Source organism: Plectropomus leopardus, chromosome 15 (assembly GCF_008729295.1).
Source record: "Plectropomus leopardus isolate mb chromosome 15, YSFRI_Pleo_2.0, whole genome shotgun sequence".
In the NCBI taxonomy this organism is placed as follows: domain Eukaryota; kingdom Metazoa; phylum Chordata; class Actinopteri; order Perciformes; family Serranidae; genus Plectropomus; species Plectropomus leopardus.
This window is the reverse complement of record NC_056477.1, coordinates 31,561,530-31,581,508: the sequence shown is the minus strand read 5'-3', so window position 1 is coordinate 31,581,508 and position 19,979 is coordinate 31,561,530. Positions and strand designations below refer to the sequence as shown.

Below are 19,979 nucleotides of genomic sequence, written 5' to 3'. Positions count from 1 at the left end.
AATATTATACATTATTATTATTTTGACTTTTATATGTAGTGCAGTGTCAAATACTCACACTCATACCGCTCTGCATGCTAAATGTGCTTTTCAAAGTCAGGCTATGGATATATATTATACATTAATATGATTTTCTACTTTTATTGAGTTAATTTTTTCAAACAAACAGTCCTAATCATTAATATCAATTATTCATCAATTTATAGAATTTTAACACTTTTAATGCCAGTTTTTTTGTCATGATGCAATTATCTTTTTAGAGGAAAAAAAACATAAAATGAAATTAATACACTACATGCAAAATAGTTTGTTTTTCTTTGCTGATGACAGTCTGAGAGGAGAGGAGAAGCGCCGTCTGATCCAGGATGAGATACAAGCAGAGGTGGAGGAAGAACGCTGCAGTAAAACCGCCGGCATGTCCAAACAAGGAGCATGGACCAGGTGGGAGCAGGCAGATTCCCGCAGAGTCACCTGGGCAGAGCTCTGGAAAGCAGAACCACTTTGCAAATGGTCTATGATGTCCTCTCAAGCCTGGCCAACCTACATACCTGGGGACTGGTGGACACTGCCAAGTGCAAGCTGTGCCAGAAGAGGGGCACCCTGAAACACATCTTGAGCTGCTGCTCAAGAGCGCTAGGGGAGAGGCGGTACCGCTGGCGCCACGACCAAGTGATAAAAGCTTTGGCAGAATCCATCTGCACAGCGATCCAGTACAGCAAGACCCAGGCAGCCCCTAAACGGTCTTCACCTTCATTAGAGCGGGACAGAAGGCACAATATCACCAGCCTAACTCTACTGGGGGGCTCCTCACCACCGCTCATGACTGGCAGCTTCAGGTCGACCTCGGAAGACAGCTCAAGTTCCCAGCCAACATCACAACCACTTCTCTCTGCCCAGACGTGGTACTAACATCGGAGTCCACCAGACAAGTGGTTATCCTGGAACTGACTGTCCCCCTTGGAAGACTGGATTGAAGAGGCACATGAGCGTAAGAGGGCCAAGTACACAGAGCTCAGCACAGAGTGCCGGAACAACGGCTGGAAAGCCCGCTGTGAGCCAGTCGAGGTCGGGTGCCGAGGCTTCGCTGGCCATTCACTTCTGTGAACCCTCAAACTCCTTGGAGTGAAAAGGACTGCATTTGAAGAGAGCCATCAGAAAAATCCTAGAGGCCGCACAGAGGGCCTCGTGGTGGCTGTGGATCCATAGGGGGGATCCGTGGAACATCACGCCACTTGGACACAAGCCGGGGACTAATCACCCCCGGCTGGGTCGCCCGGGCGAGAGTGTATGAAGATTAAAGACCCGAAACACCCTATGATCCCGGGTATTTCACTGATGACGTGTCCAAGTAGCACCAGAAGGTGTATTCAAACTCAAAATCTGGGATATGTCAATGATTAGCAGCAACATTGATTGTGACAGTGCACCTAGTGGAAATAGCTTGTATTTTTTTTTTTCCGTATGGCAAATATGGTCAAAATGATGTCATCAGGTGGAAATAGAAAAAAAAAAAGATAAATTCTAAGGCAAAAGCCCAGAATGACACCCAGAAATAATACAATGCATGTTTTTATGCTTTGATGGCTGTGGGATCAAAAATGTAAGTTTGAATGGGTTTCAATGGAGCATTTTTTGACCTTAACAGTCTGACTATAACCATTTTGTTTACACAGTGTATTTTAGATTTAGTGTAGGAGCTGAGCTGGAAATTTCATGATCAAATAAAAATATATAATCTATCCAAAATGTATGCCGACATATGCATGAGCACAGCGGAAATTATCAATAATAATAATGATAATAATAATAATAATAATAATAATAATAATAATAATAATAATAATAATAATAATAATAACAATTATTATTATTATTATTATTATTATTATTATTATTATTATTATTATTATTATTATTATTATTATTATTATTATTATTATTGGGCGGCACGGTGGCTTTGTGGTTAGCACTGTTGCCTCACAGCAAGAGGGTCCCTGGTTCAAATCCTGGTTGGAATGGGGTTCGGTCTGGGCGGGGCCCTTCTGTGCGGAGTTTGCATGTTCTCCCCGTGTCTGCGTGGGTTCTCTCCGGGGTCTCCAGCTTCCTCCCACAGTCCAAAGACATGCAGGTCAGGTTGACTCTAAATTGCCTTGGCCCTGAGATGGTTAAAGTCAATGAGGGTTGCAACAGTATGAGATTGTCATGGTACAATTAACATCTCTGAAAATATCACATTTTTATCGTATATGATATAACACAATTACTTGAGAGTTTTAAGCATTTAACGCAGTTAATGACCTATGACCTGTCCACAGTCAGTCAACTGCTGCAGGTTATAGAGTGCTCTTGGGATGATGTTTTTCTGTAGGCCAGCCCGAAGGCTAGTGTCGCTGTGGTTTCCTCGTCTAAAAGCCTATGGGATTTTTCCATTGGATTTTGGATCATCAAAAAGCTAATGCTAGACTAAAAAAAAACCACAGCACGGTCACGTCAGCACTGTACAAGACTGTAAAGCTGTATTAGTCACTGTTCAGTGTCTGTTGTGTGATGATGTCCTCTTCAGCCATTTGTTAGCAACCACACTTAAAAGCTTCAAAGTTCGAGGTGGGGTATTTATCATGTATTTGATGTTGTAGAACAAAACATGAAAGTCTCTTCAGCTTGTGTTAACCACAGACTTTATTTTAGGCTTCTAACCAAAAACACATTCAAAAAACATTGACGTTGAGACGAGTAGCTAGATCATTTCTGTGTTTTTGGACTCATGAGCTGTTGCACCAGGGTTTATTAAAAATATACAGTAATATTATTTTAGAATCATATTGTGATAGAGCTCATCAGTGTACCTATTAATCAAAAATATCAATCACTGAATAACTAACCCATCAGAGAATAACCTATTTGTTTAGTCAACCCAGACATTAATAATATTATAATATTAATAATAACACTAGAGTTTGCCCAACACATATAACAGGCAGATGAGGTAGTTGGTACCTGCAACACAGGCAAAAGTAGAGCCAGAGATTTTCAGCAAAACTAAATGAAAGTGAACCAAAAAGAATAAACAGAACACTAATGAACACAACTTATGAAAGCTACCTCATCCTTCCTCTCTCCTCCTTTACTGAAGGCATTTCACCTCCTCAGCCTCTCCTGACTGAACCTCCCACCTGCCAGAGGTCTCAACTATTGCCCCACTTCACCTTACCAGGGTACTATTTGGTTATTGGTTTCACTAGTCCTAATGATCGCTGTTAAAAGAACAGTAAGGAAGCTGGTTATCAACTAGTTCAGTCAGCTTTGGGCCGAACGAGCCTCCCTCTTCATGGATGCAGAATAAATGTTTGTTTGGATGGTGATCTGAGGTGAAGCAGAGAGATGAGTCAGGTGCAGGCTGGTTAGCAGCATCACTTCGGATAGCTAATCCCAGAAAAGGCAGGACACTTCAGCTCCACAGTCAGCACCATGGAGTCATCTACACACAACACAGTTCGGCTGCTGAGATTTTGGGAATATTGTGGTATTATGGTGATATGATATAAATCTCCCGCTGATCAGATGTTTTTATTAATCAGTGTTCATATAAAAACATATCTGGCATATCTTTCAGCTGAACTTCTGAACTGATTCTCTGTTAAAATCTGAATGAGAAGGAGCTTCGAAAGAGCTGTTTCCAAACACCTCTCAGCTGATTTTGACAGAGAATCTTTAAAATCCTCCCTAGTGTCACCTACAATACACACACTTATCAAAATATCACTCTTTACTTAATAACAGCAAAATCTCACCATGTCTCAACCCAGGCATCCATAAGAACTACTGTACCCGACATTTTTTTTTTTTTTTCAAAGTAAAGTTTTAAAAGTTTGTATGGCCCAGTGGGACATTTTGTGGGACATTCTGTGGGACATTCTGGAGGACATTCTGTGCGACAGCGACATTACTGTTAAAAAGTAAACAAGCTAATGGCTTTTTTGTTTTTTGCTGACACTGGATATCAAACAAAAGTCAGTGTGTTGTATTAAGTTGCTGTTAGTGTAAATTTGCCATTTCTAAACAGAAGGTCTCTCTTCTCTCCTCCTCTATGCCACTGTCTGTTTGTCCGCAGCTCTCTGCACCAAAGAGTAGCGTGCAAGTGCACTCAATCTGCAGCAAAATCTGGGAACCCAAATGCACAAGAAAAAAAAACAACCAGAAAACCTGACGACTCAACTTGAAGAAATTTCAGTCAACTGAGGGTCTCCAACTGCTGATTTGAGTCTCTGACTTTCAAAATAAAATTAAGTAAATGAAAGTAAATGAGTCATATTCCTTACTTTATCCCCCCTTCACTGTTCCTTCATTGAAACATGAGCTTCTCATAAAAACAATAAGTAATCACTTTATAATGTGAAAGATTTTATTTTAAAACAACTAAGTATCATGTTTTAACATGAAATATTTTTCGTTGTAACAACATAAAACGTATGTTGACATAACAAGAAAAGATTCCTGTTAAAATGTGACGAGTGTGTATGATGTAATATGACACAAGCATCTTGGTTTAATAAGAAACTTCATGTTATTACGTGACACAAATCCTTTTTTTTCTACATAAAAACCATTTACTGCAACATTTGACTGTTATTATGTGTGTTTGTGAAAATATCTCAAACTTTTCTCATCATTCTCACTTTGTTCCTTGTTGCACTCTGGTTTATTGACACTGATGATCCAATCACTGTTCAGTCATGAAACCTGATGTGAAACAGATGCACCATCTCTTTTCTTTGACCGTCAGAAACAGTTGCTCTCAGCAGCTTTTCATAAAAGTTTAATAAGTGTTAGCTGAAACAGTGTCATTCAGGACGACTCGTGGTCAGATGGGATACTCTGCATGTGTGATCTGTATCTCAAGGTGTAATACTGAAAAAAAAACAACACCCAAACACCAGCATGAGCACTTTCTTTACAGTTGATTTATTACATAGTAAAAAGGACATTACCTTTATATATATTTACACATTATAATCATTTCTTGTTTGAGCAGGACTCTCAGAGTCCCCTACAACAAATCAACACACAGCTGAGGAAATGTAGCATCATGTTGGTGGCCCTGTAAGGCTGTAGTATTACCTGACTGACACAAACACACACACACACACACACACACACACACACACACACACACACACACACACACACACACACACACACACACACACACACACACACATTGGATCTGTGCCAAACCTACTGCAGTGGAAGAGTCCATCTCTACTTTCCCAACACAGTTTGTAAATGTGTAAATGTGTTTCTCTGCACACACTCAGTGTGAGCTGTTGTGTATCTCTGCACACACTTTGCCCTCGGCCTAGAATTTCTCTTTTTCTAATTTTCTGTGTTTGGGCTGTGTGTGGGCGTGTCCTCCCACAGCGCTCAGATGAGAGCAGGGCTAAAAAAGTAATGAGCAGGCGTCAGACTGTAAGCAGCAGATACCCACAAAACAATGCAAACAGGGCTTGATATTAACCTTTTTGCTTACAAGCCACTGTGGCGAGTGGTTTTCCAAAGTTATAAGTCACTCAGCATTTTTGTTGTTGGGAAATTACTTTTTATATGATTAAAGTTAACTATGGAGTGCTAAAATTAACTTGAACTAGATTTACAACCCTTTTAAATGTAAAGTACTGTTCTGGAGTATAAGGTGACCAGATTTCAGAAATGAACACCAAGAAATTTCCAGTTCTGCCATCAATATTTCATCAAATTATCTAATGTTATTGTTACAAAATTAAAAGGATGACATTTACAGTTTCATTTGAGCATGGTATGTTGCACTGTAATAAACATAAGATGCATCATTATTTATTAAACCATTCAGTATTATAAAATAATTGAAAGCTCCATCTTAAACAAACTTAAGTCAATTTAAGCACATTGTCAAAGTCATTCACTGTCTGCATCGCATGATTGCTCAACACTTCTGCTGTTGCAATGTTTTGGTGTGACATTTGGCAACCTTGATTAAACAATGTCACACCTTGAATGCAAATACATCAATATGAAATTCCAAACAACAGTGAATCTGGATGATACTTTTGCTGGCGAGTGTGTACAAATAGTAACCGACAATCCTGCCGAATCCTTTAGTTCTCTGTTAAGAGGAAAAATTACAGATGTCAGATGCATAAAATACTCCCAAATCGGCTCTGACCAGGTGTGCTGAGTGATCATAAGTCACCTATTAGCACAGGTAACAACCCCTAAACACTATACAAGGGCAGGTGTGGTGACGTGTGCAAAGACTTTGACACAAGTCCAAGAATTGGAGAGATGAGACCAAAAAAGGCTGCAAGAAGAACTCCTGCAGGGGTGTAATCGACCTTCGTTAAATAAATTTTAAAGCGATTTTCCATAGTGTCAGTCTTGGTTTTACAGGAAAATTAAAATGCTGTGTGAGCAGATCCTTGACTTCAGTAAAAGTTCACATATAGCACTGTAAAGATAGTCTATTACTAGTGAACTCCTGCAGTAACAATGTTACCTCAGTAACAGTATGTACCTACAATCAGGACCATGTACTTAAGTATTTAAAGTGAAGTATTCAATGTAAAAAATGTTAAATAAATTCAATAAAACATAATAATGAAAAGGAAAAGCAGAAAATACTTTTAAAAAACTGGAACCATGACGTCACCATGTTTTTGCATGAAAATTGACTGAATTAAATAATGAATTATCAACATTATTGCCATTATCTGTTCTAATCGATCCACTAACTGTTTCAACTGCACTTTTTCTGTTTCATATTTTTGGATTGTGTGTAAAAATCTTACTTTGTGTCATAACTACAGTTATTTAATTATATTAGTGGAGTAAAAAGTCCAGTCTAAAGTGGTGTGGAGGAGAAGTAAAAGTCGCATGATATTTAAATACTCAGGTTAAGTACCTCAAATTTGTAGTTAAGTACAACACTTGAATGTACTTAGTTACATTACACCACTGGTCAGCAGAGGGACGCACAGGAACTGAAATAAACAGAGGATGGTTTAAAAAAACAGAAGGCTCAGCAGCCATTCATCTGTCTCATCACTTAGATGTGTGTGAGCACGCTGTGTGTGGGCCTGAAGGGCCAAAGCATCTAAAGGCAGTATGAAGCCATGCAGAAGCTGAATGCACCCAATATCATCCAAGAATCACAGTCTAACTGGGATAACTGGACCAGTACTGTTTCTGTAGCCTGTAATACTAATAATTCAATAATTTAGACCTGGCAGTATCTATTTTTTCACACCTTCACACCTCACACATTTCACAGCGTATAAAGGTATCAGTGTACGGACACTGTGCCTGGGCTGTATCACAGTATCACAGTATAGCAGGGTACTTAGAAATCCTGATGTTATGTGTTTCAATACTGTTATAAATACATGTGTTCCTCTTTCTATTAAACTCATTGTATGCAGTGCACAGCACGCACCACCAGAGCTCAGTCTCCGGTCTCTACTGGTGGAACAGCCAGCTGAGCTAAAAGACACAGCGACACTTAGTTTCAAGAAGGTATGAGGTATGAAATATTACATACCGCCTGAGCCTAGTGGACATAATATGTTACTTATTCATTTTTTTATGTTCCCCAAATTTAAAACTATTTTTTCTGAGTTGGACAACATTTGTGAAAATTAGACATTTTTATTTTATTTTGTGAACAATATTAACAACATTTTTCTCTTACTTATGAGAAGAACAAAAATAAGAAAACATTGATGAATCCCCAAAACCACTTGGTCCTAATAAAACAAGAACATTCTGTGGATCTGAACAAAAATAAGAGAAAAGATGTGTTTGTGTATCACTTCCTGCATAAGGCCCATTGAGAGAATCCCAGAGCTAAACTGAGGGAATATTCACTCTACCTCACAAAACTGGGCGTGATAAAGGTGAATGAGTCTCCATCAGGACTTAAATGAGGCACAATCAGCATGCAATATTTTCAACTGATTTCTACCAGTGTGTGGTAGGTTCTACAAGTGTTTAAGCCTACTAACTCGGCCAAGATTTGGCCAAAATACTGGTCTAATTTTAATGAAACTTTCTGGGAGAGTGTACCATAAGCTAATATAAATATTGGTACATTTTGGAGCAGATCTGAATCACGGGGCAATTACACAAATTATTTTTCATTCATTAACATTGAACCATGGGCATTTGACCTTGGTGGGGGTCTATGCCCTCTGTAACCACAACTAAATACATACTGTGGAAATGTCAATACCACTAAATTTATAGCAATAAAATATCTTACTTGAAAACTGCCTAAAGAAGGTGAATCAAAGTGACGCCCCATCAGATACTGGATTATAACTTTAATATTTTGTATCCAAGTTGCTGATATGTAGATATTTTCAAATTCTGATGAAAAAAATTCAAGTCAGGTGAAAAAAATCTGCATCATAATGAATTCATAAATGGCGACAACCAGGTAGAGAGGTACTTATTCAAATTTCTACAAGTCAGACTAACAAATCTAGATAATGCGGTTAGGGGTTGATTTACTCTTTCAATTATACGTCTAAATCGGACCTGAACTGGACATATTTTCACCCTTTGATATGCAACCTATTTGCCGCTTGCTAATTTGTTTGGTTTGTGATGTAATAGGTCAACCAGAAGAAGGTCCAATAGCAGCTAGCTGAGAGAGGGCATATCAGCACCTACTGTGAAGGGGTTGGATATATTTCCATCAATAAATGGACTATCCCACGCTGCTTGTATACTGGGACAAAGACAGTTGCCCAATTTAATGTTCCCATCAAGTTATAAGCATAGCACCTCTTAACTATGCAACGTAAACATACTGAGTGAAGCTGAATAAAGTTGATCAGACCTCCATCTGTCTGTTCACTTGGACTCAGTTCATCTGTCTTATCTGCCTGAAATACAAGAGCATCCTCAGCAGCCTCAATATTCCAGTCTGGATTTTTACCAGCAACAACAGTGGGGCTGGTTTTGTTTGTCATAATGGCAAACTGTTGTGCTGGAGACAGCTTTTGTAGCAGGAACTACCACAGAAGTATTTTGCCAAGTGTCTGTCATTCTGTCTGTAAACAGGCTGTCACAGTGAGAGCATCACAACGTGCAGGATGCATCACTAAACGTCACACGTATGTAGTTGCCAGTGAAGACAGAGTTCGAAGATGGGAGAGGTCTGAGCATGGAGGCCAGCAGTTTTTTTTTTAAAACAAGAATCGTTTTTGGATGCCTTCAGTTTTTATCTGACTTCATTGCTTCTGTTACTATGCACTTTGCACATTTCAGTAGGTAAAGAAGGTTATTGTCAATTTGTCCTCTGTGCTCTGTAGAGATTTGTGTATCCTCTACTTTGTGTACTTTTAAATGCGGATGAAGCATGTTAACGAATTGAACTTTTTAAAGTTTTTACACCGATTCAAATAACCTGCAGAAAAATTACAACTCCATGAATGGAGATGGATGCTGGTCACAGTAAAAAATAAATTCAGTGGTTTCCAGTCATTTGAAGTTATGCTCAGGTAACACTGCCTGCATGAGCAGCGTGTGTGTGACACAGAACCTGTTGTTTATTTTGGCAGCCCTGTTAACAGGTTAGAGCAGCTCAGCTGCAGCACATCTAGAGAAACAACAGACTGTTGCTGATTCTTATCCGTGTGATGCACGCTGTGTTCAGCAAAAACAGACAGTAAAAATAGTCTTTTGCTATTTATACTGACTCTATACAACCTTTTACTGCAGTTTCAATGTCAATATCTGTCACAGTGATGAGGAAATACAAGTGCATCTGTTTTACCTAGCCTGTTCTGTTTCTGTTTCAAAATGAAACCCTCTGACAACCTTTCTGTTGACAGAATACCTTTAGTTGTTGACACAAGGCATTTTATTGTGAAATATTTGTAGGACCGTGCTGCTGACGATGCAGTGGCTGCACAGCTCCATACATGCTTGCAGTATGTGCTTTTAATCATGAAAAAACTGTAGTTACTGCAACAGGCAGCACTGCAGCAACAACACTGTCTGTGTTAACACAGCAAGTGTGCAAGCTGCAGAACTTTGGTGAGGTTGTTGTCAGGTGTTGCTCATGCAGGCAGTGTGTTGCAGGCGTTTCTGCTAGTTTTAGATTCCTTAGATTTCCATGTGATATGATGGGTCTTGTTACATGCAGAGCTTGTGAGGCCCTGGGCATTGATCACATGTTGCAGCAAGCTACACAAACAAGATTGGATGACATTAATATTAAACTCTTTTATTATCTGTTAGACTTATCATAAACTCTAAAAGTCATCATTTGGATCTCAAACTGTCCGTACAGTGGACAGAGCTCATTGTACACTCAAGTATCTACATTGTGGAATGTTGCAGATGTAATGTCTCCAGGCCATCTGAGGTGGCTTCCTGTGGACACAGTCCCTCAGAGGGTGCCTGAAAGCGAAGCTTGTTTTTTGTTGTTGGGGAGAAAGAGCTCATGCACAGCTGAAGGAAACAAACAGAGAAGGCCAGAGTGTCTGTCTGTAGCTGCTACAGGACATCACAACACCATTTGGCCTCTAAGAAACAAAAAGTGCCTGGTACATAAATAAAGCCATTTCTTGCTACAGTTTTCCATCAGACACTGATCCCTGGCTGATGAGATAACAGTGGCTGATAGAACAGCTCTGTTAAGACCCCCAAAAACATTCAGCTAAAGTCAAAGCACTGATTAAATCAAAAACATGCAGCATCTAAAACCAATAAATGACCTCTGTGGATCCTTACTGTCCCTGCCTGAAATCTCCACTTTGCAATGAAGCACGGGTGTGGGAGCAAAGCCATGAGGTCAGCCAGCAGGCCTAATCCAGTTACAATTCATTAGGGGGGCGGGGGTCTCCCTCTAGAGAACACCTCCAAAATGATTTCCAGCAGGTTCATGATGAGGCATGGGAGGGTGGATAATAATTCTAGATGAAACCCCAATTTTGATATTCCAATCTTCAATACCACATTTCTCATTATGTCCAGTGTGTTTGGTACCATAAACACATCAATCATAATCATGTTAGGAGCAACTCCACATTCACATTTGAAAACTGATTTTAGAGGAATTTTTAAGAGAAAGTGGTAAAATCAGGGCCGCTGGCAGCTCAGAAACAGAGGTCATGACACAATGGCCTCCAATGCTGCTGAGATTAATATTTTTCACACTACCAACAAAGCCCATGTCCTGCTACTCACTACAGCAACAAATGTGAATTAATCTGCCGCTGAAAATAGTCCAACAAATTCATAGTTTCCACCTCTTTGAGGAACATTTGCTAAAAAATACAGTGAGCGGCTGTCTTAAGGAAATTATTGACAACTGCTTTTTATACTGAAATGATACATTTCTCTTACAAATCTTGAATATGAACCGATGATGTTGGAGCTGAGAGCCACAGACAGGGCAGGGAAGTCAGACAGTACTGACAGACAGACTAACTCATTGTTAGGGTTTTTTATGAGACAATAAACACCTGCCTTTTCCTTTAAGCCCTCCTTACACTCCCAAGAAGAAGACTGTGGTGGAGGAATCCTGAATCAAAGTTTTTATTTTCTTGTTTTGGCCTAAAATACATATAATGCTCTCAGTTTAAAAATAAAGAGCCAATAAAATGCTCACCATTTGCAGTACAATAGAAACTCTTCCTCGGTTGCCAAAACACCCAAATTATCCCCCCAAAACAGTGAGGACAGGACCTCAGTCTTTTCCCCTGCAGCTCTGATCGTGATCTACATTTTTGGTGATGCTGCTTTACGTCAATCAGATTTTTACTTTCAGCATTTTTCACAACATGCCTCTCATCCTGCATTTTTTGTTTCTAAATATCCACGTATGATGTCCCACTGTCTCCATTAGTCCTCCATCCACAGGGACAATGACATACCAAACACAAAAGTAGAACAGAGAATGCTATGTGCACCAGCCACCGTTTTTTTTCGTTTTTGAAACAATCTCAGATGTTTAGGGCCGTCTCTCCTTTAAAGGATGTGTGGTGTAACTGACGTGTGACAAGCTGTTCAAGCAGCGGTGTAAGTCTGTTGGCTCCAGGTGTCTGAGGGGTGGTGGTCAGGAAAGATGAAGAGTGTGTGTAGCTTAAGTTCTCTTACTTGACCTCATCAGAGGGACTGGTCGGTCTGGGGCCAGGAAGCAGCGGGACAGGGGATGTGGCCTCAATGAGGGCAGGGTTCAGGATGATTGGCAGGGACATGGGCGGGACTCCCACCTGCAGCGGGGAGGCGAGGGGTTGCAGGATGAGGGGTGACTGGCTCAGAGGCGAGGGAGCTTGGGCAGGGGACGTTGTTAGCGGCACTGGCACGGTGGGAACCGAGGGAGGGACTGGAAAGGAGCGGTCTGATCCTAAAAAACAGAGAAGAGAAATTTCAGCACGGCACAGTAACTGTTCCACAGCTCAGTGTTACCTTGGGACATGACATTAGCATACAGCTGTAAAGCAGGGCTGCACTTAGTTATCAGTCTGTCTGAGGGCCCTGTCTCTCTTTTTTACTGCTCTTCTTACATTGTAGGCTGCTGCTGTGAAACTGTCCATGTCTGCAGTGGTACTTTGTAAGCTGCAGTGTGTGTGTGTTTATGGCGTCCCAGATGGTTCTGATCAAACATATTTTCTGACTGTGGAATGATTTATCTGTAGTTTTTGGTTCAGTTGCTTCTGTAGTTTTACAGTTGTAGTTGTAGTTTGAAATCCACCAGACACTGAATACTGACCCAGTACCAGCTATGTGCAGCATGCCCCAAAACATCATGCCATTGTCATGTATGTGGTGCATGCTGATCACAGAGTACGTGATAAGATATGCTGAAACAAGAAACATCAGGGTTTTACCGTTGGCACTGGCTGTGAGGGGCTCCTGGGGTGATGCTGGCCTGCTGGGGGTCTGAGTCTCTGCAGCCCTAACTGGGACTGGGGAGGGCGGCTGAGACACATGTGGAGATGGAGGCTGGTCTGCTGAGGGTGTCGGCTGCACAGGCTCTGCTGGAGGACTGGGTACAGGATCTAAAAGTGAAGATGATTGATTAGGAGACTCTGCCACTGAGCCACTGGTACCACAACAAACGAAAACGCACCTTTTACAAGCATCAAGCTGATCACCTTCTCACAACATTGTTTTGTCTAAGACATACAATGGTGTGAAGCTAAAAAACACAATCTATATTCCGCCATCTCTGTATGTCTGCTGCGTACCTGGTATGACAGTCTGTTTGAAGAGCTCCTCCCTCAGGTGAGGCAGGAAGCAGACAATTCGTTCCCAGGTAATTTCCCACAGGTCTGAATATCCTGTCCTGGAGTCAGCACTGTGGAAGATCCCTGCTGTGTCCATCACCAGCAGCATGTTCTTCAGAGACTCGGGGATGGCCTCCAACTACACATACAAATACAGAGGCAACACATCAGCAAGGTCACACAGTCACTCTGCCATTTACTACCAGACCTTATCATTCTGGCAAATATAATCTTTTTTGTTCCACGTAATTTTGACATTTTTGGAGAACTTGAGGGATTATTTGCGTCTTCATTTCTTGAGAAAATTCTTCTAATCCACAGCGTATATACACATCACAGCACATATCAGAGGTGGGGGGAGAGGGGAATTACTGACTGATCTCCACATGTGGACAAAGGCATCAGCTATCAGTCCAATCTGTCATTACTGTATTTTAGTATTAACACTGTGTGTCCCATCACTATCCTCACCAGTAGATCACTGGATCCTGCATGCATATACTTGTCCATGAAATCTAGAATTGTGAGCCAGAGGGCAGCAAAGGTAGGCAGGGACAGCAGAGGAGATAGGTGCTGGAGGAAGACCTGGAAGAACGGAAAACAACAGTCACATGAGCAACAGCTGTTGCCTCAACAGTGAGCTCAGTTAACACAGATACACAACCAACAGCAAATCATCCATTATTTTGTCCCAGGTTAAAAGTTTTAGTTATTATACTTGTTGGCTGCAGTTAAGTTTTGTTTAACATCTTGAGTGCTAAGATATAAGGTTTGCTGAACTTCACTGGATACGGTGTTTTAATAAGGGACGAGGACAGTATGTGGTGCAGGGTCACACTTGAAACATGTCCACTTTATCAAATGATACGTCCTGTAGGGTTAGGCAGGTTTCCTGTTTTGCTGGTCCGGTCTGGTGTACGAGCTGAAACCAGGTAAATTTATGCAAACCGGCTCAACCGGCATTAGACTGTATGTCACCTGCCTAAGTCACAGCGTTAAATCAGACTAAAACTGCATTAATAACACGCAATATGACAGCATGATTAATACAATTTCATGTTAGCAAGCTTAATACTGGAGCAACTAGTGTCATACAGTCCGTGTGTAATTTACTGCGGTGTCAAACATGAGAGAGATCAAATTTCAACAAAGAGGCGTTGATACAGGTCGTTTTTTAAAAATACAAAATTTTTGCCAATATGACAAAGTTTTGTATGCAAAGAAGAGGACAGCCCTGTCCTTTCTGGCTGCAGAGACTTTTGTAAGCTGAACATTTGTAGGATGCTGTGTTCTTATTTATACCTGATGCTCACTTTGAAAGTGCTGCAGTGGACAAGGACTGGCTGATTCATGAAGTTAAAATGAGGACATACTTTTATGCAACCTATTTTTTCACTACAAAAACTTAAACACAGTGTGAGCTGGCTGGAGGGAGATTGCCAGGAAGATGACATTTTCTGCTGAGGTAAATGACCATCGCTACAAACAAGCTTGGCTAACGGTTCTTGCTGTTGGCTATATTGTATGTAATTTCCAGTGAACATCAAAAAATACAACATGTTTTCTGATCTAGAAGGAGACATTACAAACGTAGGAAGATGAAAAGTTGGTTACTCATCCATCTTTTAATTGTTTTTGTCTCAGGTCTGATCTCAAGCACACAGCTGATAGCTACGAGGTTTGTTTACATGAAGTAACAGAGGTGCATATTTCGTGGATTGAGTGCGGACAGAGAGCTACAGTGTGTCGCGAAGCTATGTGATAGTTAGACACTGGCTTTCTGTTGGGACACGGTGTCATGACGTTCCAGTGTGGTGTTTCAAACCGCTTTGAAAATGTTCACAGTTGCATATAACAACCAGTTATTAGGGATGAGCATATACACCATTTATTTGGATCCATAAATGTACTGGGATGGACTTGGTACCAATATTGGTATCAGTTATCAGCCAAATGATTTCTTACATATTATATACATCTTACAAATCGAATATCATGCATCCCTTGTCCAAATCATCTGCTCATGTGAAAGCATTTGCTAGTGTGTGTGTGTGTGTTGCTTTGTACCTTTGATAGGAGTGTACAGGCTCTCATTCTAGTCTCCTCCATACCACCCACATCTGCTGGGCTGATGTTGTCGAGCAGCTTAGTCAGCAGGGGGAAAAGCACCTGTTAACACACACACACACACACACACACACACACACACACACACACACACACTACATTAGGTACATCAGCGTACATCAAGTACACATGAACAGTGTAAGGCAAAGGGCTGCTGTGGATTAATAATACCAGGGCAGATAGAGCATGTGATGATAAGAGCAGACATGTAACCCCTGCTTCCGCTTTCTTACCTTATTGAAGCAGGACTCCCACTCTGTTGCATCGAGTGTCTGCAGATCATGGACCAGCAGCGCTCTCTGGAGGTAGGTGAGGGCCTGCATACGAACCTGACGTCTGGCATCACAACACAGCCAAGCAATGCCTGCAGTAGGCAACAATATAACACACAATAAGCCGTGGTGGAGTTTCAAACTGACTGGAAGCCTGTGAATGCACTAGGATAAACTGTGTTGGTCTCCTCAAAATCAGTGACATGGAGATTCAAGCTACAAAAATACTGTCAAAGATATATTTACGAAGAAGAAACTCCACCGAGGAGCACTGACAGTTCATTCTTAAATAATGCTTGCTCAGTACATCAAGTATATAGGGTACCCGGGAATGTGTCCTTAAACCAGGAGATTAGTTAAAAAATTGAATAAATGTATACAATAATTTTGTGTTTATTTAGTTTCAATTTCAATTCAATTTTATTTATAAAGCCCATTATCACAAAACACAGTTTGCCCCAGAGGGCTTTACTGCATATACTGCACAGTTATATTACTTTATGTAATTATTGTAACAATTTACATAGCCATAAAAGGAAGCTTTCTCTTTATATTCTATTGCAGACTTAAAATGACCATTAAATTCCCCCCAAAACGTCAAGAATATTAAATGATGCAGTATTGGGTGCAGTATAGGGTGCAGTATAGGGTGCAGAATAGGGTGCAGTATAGGGTACAGTAGGCTACAGTATAGGGTGTATAATGACATCTATTTTCCATCACAGAGGGGCAGGGCTTAACATAGGATTGATTCCTGAGCAAATGAAGGAACTGAAGGAATAACTTTCAAAATATGTTCGTTCATGTTGTGAATAAACATCAGCCAATAAATCATTTTCTCGTCCCACTGCACCACAATTGGCCCCGTCGCTATCTGTTATTCGTCATACTTATTTTTATTCTTATTCTTCTGCCAAAACTTTGCACCGCTACAGCTTTGCTGCGGGACATACCAAACATACGTCAAAATGTGCGGCTTGATTGGGAATCCATTGCTATGACTTTTTGTGGATATTTGCAAAGCTTTTTTTCCTGAAAATTGCAAAAAACTGCCAAAAATTTCCCATTCAAAGTAAATGGAGAGCCTCCAGAAATCGACATAAAAAGAGCTCAAGTTCATGACTCTTTGAGACCATAGAACATGGCCATACGCTGACGTAGAGAAATGATTCAAACTTTAAGCGGTTCACCAGGTCATGGACTGTGTTGACCTACATGGAAATTTTGATAACTTTTATGTTTTTTACGAATTTGTAGTTAATGTATTGTGATGTTTTTCAGAAGTTTTCAGATTTTACAATGGTTTCTTATGGGCGGAACTCTCGTCACAGATCAAAGCCATTCTGTTGTTAGAGTGCAGAGGAGCTGAAAAATAATCTCAAAATTTTCAGAATAAATTGGAGCTACTCCCATAGCTAGCCGTCAATACACACAATTTCTACATAACAACGTAGGAAAACTTGTAGTGGTTGGATTAAAGTAGGTTTGAAAGCTGACAACCCAACACAGCTGGCTCACGGAGCCTCCAAGGAAGGGAGAGCCAAAAAATTCCCCATTTACTCCAATACAATACAGTTGAGAAATTTCTGGAAATTGGCTGCTGCAAACTTTTGGCTGTAAAAAGGACGAGTTTGACAGGGACATTTCCATTAAATTCAACTGCCTTAGTGCAGTTGGGCCATTAATTACCATAGCAACATGCAGATGGACCATTAATTACCATAGCAACGGACAATTTTACACACACACACACACACACACACACACACACACACACACACACACAGAGCCATCCTGGTGTGTGCGTGACCTTTCCACTTGTCCACTAGTAATTAATGGTTAACTGACCCTTTATATTGCTATCATTGGCCCTTGTGGCCCCTCAGGTGTAGGGGGCCCTTTAATGGCCCTTGTGGCCACTTAAAGATGCCGGTGAATAATTAATGAGCCATTGATTGGCTCTTGTAGCCCCTCAGGTAGAGAGGGCCCTTAATTGTCCCTTGTGGCCGATTGAAGATGCCAGTTAGTGATCAATGTTCACTCTCCAAGGTCCACTTTAGGCCAATCAGTGCATTGATTGATTAAAGTCGACTCTTGCTACAACAGTAAGTAATACGTTGAATTCGGGAGAGCAGACAGATGTGTGGAGCAGCAGGATTCAGGGATTACAGTTTTTCAGTCTGACTTCTGTAGCAGACCCTTCAGCCATATTTGTGTCATTACTTTTGAACACTCAAATGGAGTTTGTCATCAAGACAAATCATGTTTATTCATATTCTAAAAGATACATTTTTTAGCATCCTTTCAAACAGGTGCGGCTATGTTAATGACTTGAAAAATTAGAAAGTTCTCATGCTCAGTTTTCATATTAGCAGTTATCGGTTCTGTCATAATGCAAATGCATCTCAACTGTTCTACTAGTGAACCTGCATCATTCTGTTATCATTAATTATAAACCAGATTTATCATTATTATTTCCATTTGATTTTTGCTGTTTTATCCAAATAAACTCCAGTTAAACACCATAATAAAGTACGGCTTCAAAACTCACCATGTCCGAACAAAAATAACATTATAAGCTTTACAGAAGTGCTATATAAAAGAGCTGTAGTACTGGCCAGCATAAGATATCGTATGTGGTGTACATTGTGCTAAGGGCCTACCTTGCAGCAGTGGGCACCAGCAGCTTGTCCACAGAGTCTGGGAGTCGGCCTCAATCTTCCTGCCTGCAGCCTCCAGATGGCGCTGCTCCTCTGCCCAGGAGCTGTATATGCTGGCAGCGCGCGTGTGCAGAGTGTGCATCAGGTCTAAGAGCTGCACCAACATACACACATAAACACATGCGTTATCAACAGCAGGATGTAATGACTTATTTCTACAGTATAAGTGTGGGATGATGATACAGTCAAGTGAAGCTGAGTGAATACTGGGTATGAACAAATATATATCCAGATTTTAAGGTTTAATCTTTTACTTTTAGCAACAAGCATGGCCAAATACTTATGCCCTAAATTAGGGATGGTACAAATAGAAATAGATGGTACATCTTCTATTTCAATACCGCCTTTCACAGAGCCCTTGCTTCGGCTTATTTACGTTGGTGAGCTGTCTCTAGTCTTGGCCATGACGTAGGACATTGAACACGTAGTGATGTGGCAGGTCGTGCAAGTAACGTCAAAAGTAGATTATGCCCCCTGCTGTTCAAAAAGAGTATCGCGGTTCATTTTTCATTTCACCGATTTGAATCTCACATATTTTGTATCGATTTTTAACTGCCTTGTGATGTATTGTTACATCCCTACCGTAAATACATTTATTTCTTTAAATGATTCGATGAAATCAGCTAACACTATCTTACTGTACATTACAGACAATACATGATGTCTCTGTAACTTTTGACTAGTTTGAGTTAGTTAGAAGTCCACCAGCTAGAAGTGAGTTTCAAATCCATCAGGTTTGCTATTTAGTAAAGATTTCTAATAAAGACTGAGGCTCATTATTATACGCCCTTCAGGATGGTCACTGACATGTAAAGTGTGTTTTGAAATAATTTTTTTAAGGTATTAAGTTATGAAATATTGTAATTGCCCAAGCCTATTAACAATACATTGTTATTATCCTTTAGCAATATATTCCCACCTAAGCCAACACCAGACCAGAAACAGAGGACAGTTGGAATACTTTCAGGGCAGATTTCATGTTCTGCTCAATGACTATATAGGCTACTTTGTTGACAGCTGTGAGGAATGCTTCATAATATTTTCTTTTTGGCCATCATATGAAGTTACATCTACTCTGAATATCTATTTAGAAGCCAAAGCCATGTTTCCCACCTACATCTTGATGCCACAATCACCCAGCCACTGTAAAGAATTATTTAGTGCTGTATGGACTAAAATTGACACTACACACTACACTGAATAAGAAACACATGTGAGTGAAACAGGATGCTGAGCTCAACTCGACAGAAGGTAGAAGGGTAAAGGGTGCTGCTGTACTTACATCCTGACTAACCTGTAATGACACCGTGTGGTAACTGGCTGGTACACCCTCCTCCTCCTCCTCGTCGCTGTGGGAACGTGACAGACGCTGACTGGCTGCCCGGCTGCCTCCCCGCCTCGTACCACCGCCACCCTCCTTGTCCTTTCCCCCTGCCTTCTTCCTCATCCGGGACTTGGAGGAGTCGTACTTGTGGCTCTTCTTTTTGTCGTGGTTGCGGTAACCTGAGGGGAGAAAATTACAAAAACAGCATGCATTTGTTATCCCACTGTTATTTTGTAAATATGAAGTAAATATGAGTATTTTG

General features: G+C 40.7%; 1 protein-coding gene across 4 annotated transcripts in view; it reads right to left on the bottom strand.

The window, feature by feature from the left end:
• Nucleotides 1-10,248: 10,248 nt before the first annotated feature.
• The window catches only part of gbf1 (golgi brefeldin A resistant guanine nucleotide exchange factor 1), a 135,792-nt gene continuing 126,061 nt past the window's right edge, over nt 10,249-19,979 (bottom strand). For 3 of the 4 annotated variants that reach the window (XM_042501786.1, XM_042501785.1, XM_042501783.1), the window contains 8 exons: nt 19,676-19,896; nt 18,337-18,487; nt 15,635-15,765; nt 15,342-15,443; nt 13,746-13,859; nt 13,236-13,413; nt 12,876-13,046; nt 10,249-12,391 (listed from right to left, as the gene is read on the bottom strand). In XM_042501786.1, coding sequence (XP_042357720.1) covers nt 12,138-12,391; nt 12,876-13,046; nt 13,236-13,413; nt 13,746-13,859; nt 15,342-15,443; nt 15,635-15,765; nt 18,337-18,487; nt 19,676-19,896 — 1,322 coding nt within the window. In that variant the 3' untranslated portion in view covers nt 10,249-12,137. The remainder of the gene's footprint in view (nt 12,392-12,875; nt 13,047-13,235; nt 13,414-13,745; nt 13,860-15,341; nt 15,444-15,634; nt 15,766-18,336; nt 18,488-19,675; nt 19,897-19,979) is intronic. The other variant, XM_042501784.1, reaches the window with a different exon arrangement.